Source organism: Lepisosteus platostomus, chromosome 3 (assembly GCF_059453375.1).
Source record: "Lepisosteus platostomus isolate fLepPlt1 chromosome 3, fLepPlt1.hap1, whole genome shotgun sequence".
Classification (NCBI taxonomy): Eukaryota; Metazoa; Chordata; class Actinopteri; order Semionotiformes; family Lepisosteidae; genus Lepisosteus; species Lepisosteus platostomus.
Window position 1 is genome coordinate 74,508,169 of NC_142613.1, and position 3,972 is coordinate 74,512,140.

A 3,972-nucleotide genomic window follows, 5' to 3' on the forward strand; every position below is an offset into this window, starting at 1 on the left:
AAAAAAAAGCAAAATAGGCAAAAAACATTTAATACTGATGCAAAAAAGTACAAGGCAGAGCGTGGCTGGAGTTGGTGCTCTTAAAAATCTCGTCTTCTGGGCCACAGACCTCACTGCCAGCTGGAATAGTAGTAACAACGAACTGAGATGGGCTCTGTGGAGGGGGGGGGGGGATTTGGGGGACTAAACAAAAAAAAAAAAGCTTGAAAATATCCCTGGTTGTACACAAGTTCTCCAAAACCAGTACCTGGCACCACTTCCAACAAAAACAGGGAAAAGGTCTTTGATTATCTTTTTTTTTTCTTATTCTCATCTCGTGCGTCGCTCCGGGGGGGTGCCTGGCCTTACTCCGCGGACGGGGCCGCCTCCGCCGCCGGGGCCTCCGGACTGGAGGCGGGGGCCGGCTCCTGTGTCGCCGACGCGGGCTCCTCTGCTTTTGGCGCCTCCTGCTCGGCGGCGGGGGCGGCCTTGGTCTCGGCGGCCGCCGGCTCCGCCGGCTTCTCCTCGGCCGCGCTCTCCTCTTTGGCCTTGGGCTCCTCGGCCGCGGGGGCCGCCTTGGGCTCCTCGGCCGCGGCCTGCTCCGGCGCGGTCTCCTCCGACTTGGCCTCCTGCGAGGGGCTCGCCTCCTCCTTCGCCTCCTCTACGGCGGCGGCGGCCTCGTCCTTGGCCTCCTCCTGGGCCGGCTTGCTCTCCTCTGCGGCGTCAGCGGCCCCCGGCGTGGCGGCGGCGGCGGCCTCGTCCTTGCCCTCGTCCGTCGACGCGGCCCCCTCGTTCTCCGCGCCCTCCCCCGTCTCCTTCTTGGTCTTCTTGAAGGAGAAGCCGCTCAGCTTGAAGGACTTCTTGAAGGAGAAGCGCTTCTTCTTCTTTTTGGGGGTCTCGCTGCTGGTGGAGGGCGTGGCCCCCTCCTCGGCCTTGGCGGAGCCCTCGCCCTCGGCGGGCGCAGCTGCCTCGGCGTTCTCCTCGTCTCCCCCCGCGCTCTCCTTCTCCGCGGAGGCCGCCTCTGCCTTCTCCGCCTCCTCCTTTGGGCTCTCCTCGGCGGGGGCGCTTCCGTTGGCCTGAACCTCCTCCTTCCCGGCGGCCTCTGCGTCCGCGGGCGAGGCGTCGCCGTTCACCTTCACGTGGCCGTTTTCCTTAAAAAAAAACAAACAACGGTAGAAAAATGGTTTTGGGAAAAAAAAACAACGGAAGAGCAAATGAAAATTGCCCGCTACGCGCCTCAGTACCGCCGCCTAACACAAGGGGCAGCATGTGACCGCATTTGAAAATACAAAAAAAACCCCGCAAATCGTTTCAGATTCGCATCCTTTCGAAGGCTCTTTTGCATCCGCGCAAATAATAACACCGTGAAGCAGGATTTCATCCACACCTCTTCCTGGCCACCCACCCCCTACCGAGGCTTAAGAAAAAGATGCCTTGAACGAAGAAGTCACATTTCGAGACGCCCCAAAACCTCGAGGTTTCTTCCCGGAGGTGTCTAAAAATGATCCCCTCGGGGGGCAGATGAAAACCCGTGGGCTGTAAGACCCCGTATCTCCACCGGGGGGCGCTCTGCCGCCGCGACAGGCGCTCGCAAGCCGTGCAGCGCCAAATCACAGCAGATGCTCATTAGAGCAGCAGATCACGCAGAGCGCCGTTTCGTCCAAGACCCCAGCTATTGCATTTACTATGATTGATTTAAGATAAAAGCACTGAAGAATATATTTAGAAGCACTGGCTATTAGCCAAACCCGTTTCAGAGATACGACTTGCTTAGTCCCGTACAGCAGTCTCCGACTACGGTGATACCATGCATCCTCACCACAGCATCTCGAACAAAAGGCGTGGTAGCAAGACCGCACCGAGCCATTGTTGCCCCAGCGCAGAGCCATTTCAGATACTGCCCAGTTCATTAGCCACTTCTCGGATACCCCCGGAAGAATGGCTCCCTTTCACCCGTTTTATTCCTACTATTGCAAATTGGGACCTTCGCAAAATAAACCCAAGTGCGACGCAGATCGAGGAAACATCGCAAGTTTGGTTAATTACAACGTCGACAACGACAAAAAAAAAAACGAGTAACGAACTATGCACTACGCAATTATCCATTTCAATCAAACTACAAGTAGAAAATATTTCTGCGAGTAAATCACACGAGTCCAGAGCCGCACGCTTCATCTGTGGCACCATCCTGCTCCTCAAACAAAGCACCGCTTGGCGAGGCGTCCAGACAGCGGAGCCACACGGCGCGGCTGCTGATGCAGGAACACGAGATAAACCGTGCAAAAACGCTCCGTTTCTGAAGTTAACGAAGAAAATAAGTCCCACACGGAATGCTTAAGACCGCGTTTCATCCTGGTCAATTTCCAATCAGGAAAACGCCGTGTAAAAATCACAGCTTTCCCCCAAAAAATTAATCTCAAATAAAGACAAAGGCGTGTAAAGATACAACTCGTTTCCTTAAATTGTAGATTTAAGCACTCCGTAGTATTCGGGCTCGGTTCGCGCTGTAACACGCCGGCATGTGTTGGGAAGTCCCAGTCTAAACCGCACCATTGCGCCAACGTTTTATCTGAAACAATGAACAAGCCCCCACAATAAGGTTCTTTAAAAATGTTTTTTTTTACCTGTCCATTCGCCTTAGAGGGTGAAGCGGCGGCTTCTCCCGGTTTTTCAGCGGCAGTTTCGCCTTTTGCAGCGGTTTTGGAGAATTGCGCTCCCATGCCTTCGGTCCAACAAAGAAACTCAGCCGATCCAAAAAAACGAACAAAAGACCACAAGCGTCTCTCCTCTGTTGCAAGATCTGTTCAAAGACCCCCTTCCCTGAAAAAAGTTTACTCTAGAAGTAACCCAAGTCCGGCTGCAGCGAACAAAACGGGTAAATGGCGAAAAAAAGCCTGCCAAGTTAGGAGAAGTAATAAAAAATCCCAGATTTGTTGCTGTGTAGCTGTAGACAGGGTGGAAAATGGAGAAATTTCCCTTGTTGCTAATAAGATGCAGAGTCCAACGCCCAAGTGCACAGATGAATGGGCATTCCGAGCGATGACGCCATCCGTACTCGTCCCCAGCCAATCAGAGAGCCGGCATACAAAGGAGGGGCGTGGTTTAGAAAGCGAGCGAACAATGCAGCAGATTGTTACAAACCTGAAAAAGCTAGTTGTCCTATAGCTACAATTTCTTTAATTAAAAAAAAATCGTCGTATGAAACTCCTGGGCAATATTGCTCCATTGTATTTTAGGACGATTTGCTTCTGTTGAATTTAAATCGTTACCTTCGTATGTACATGCATTTTTTAATTACTCCCCAACCCAATTTTCCAAATGCGTCGGGCAAGATGGGCTTTTAACAATTAAATTTAAACAGAGGTGCTGATGATTAAAGTTTATGAGGGCTGATTTTCGCAAAGGACGGCTGAGGGGTCGACACTGAGATCAGCCCTAGCTCTGACCCAAGAAAGATCATTTCTCAGTCAGTGCCCAGACGTGGCGATTATTTAAATGGACATTATTAGACTAAATTCACTGTCTTGTTGCATGTTTTGTGTCCATATTCACGCTGCACCGCAAGACGCGGTTTAATGGTGTTGCAAGGAACAAAATACGGATCAGTCTGGGAATGATTAAAACCGAAAACAGCTGAATCTTTTGTTACGATAAAACGGTTCATTCTTTATTTCAAAAAATGTTTTTGAGTTTAGGGTTTGCAAGTTTCGTATAGTTATTTAAAAGAAAAACGTGTAATATAAATGTGTATAAAATAAAGCTGGGAGAAAAAAACTGAGAAAGAGACCCAGAAATGAAACTGTATGAGGTTTAACCTTAAAGATTCACAGAAGCGTCATTTTAAAGTGTGTACCATTCTGAAATACCATTAGGAGTAGTAATTGGAATAATGCGGGGTTTTGGGGGGAAAAGGACAGATGTTCTTTGAAACTGGATGCATTTTCAGCCAAGGGGTCGTATAAGAAAGGCTTTTTTTAACATCACTCAAATGTA

At 50.3% G+C, this 3,972-nt stretch overlaps 1 protein-coding gene across 1 annotated transcript; it reads right to left on the minus strand.

Annotated features, from left to right (window-relative positions):
• Positions 1-282: 282 nt before the first annotated feature.
• On the minus strand, positions 283-2,990 carry marcksa (myristoylated alanine-rich protein kinase C substrate a). Its single transcript, XM_088626806.1, has 2 exons — positions 2,604-2,990; positions 283-1,130 (listed from the first exon to the last, which is right to left on the minus strand). The coding sequence occupies exons 1-2, from the start codon at positions 2,697-2,699 to the stop codon at positions 345-347; spliced, it is 882 nt and encodes a 293-aa protein (XP_088482932.1). The 5' UTR covers positions 2,700-2,990; the 3' UTR covers positions 283-344.
• Between the last annotated feature and the right edge of the window lie 982 nt (positions 2,991-3,972).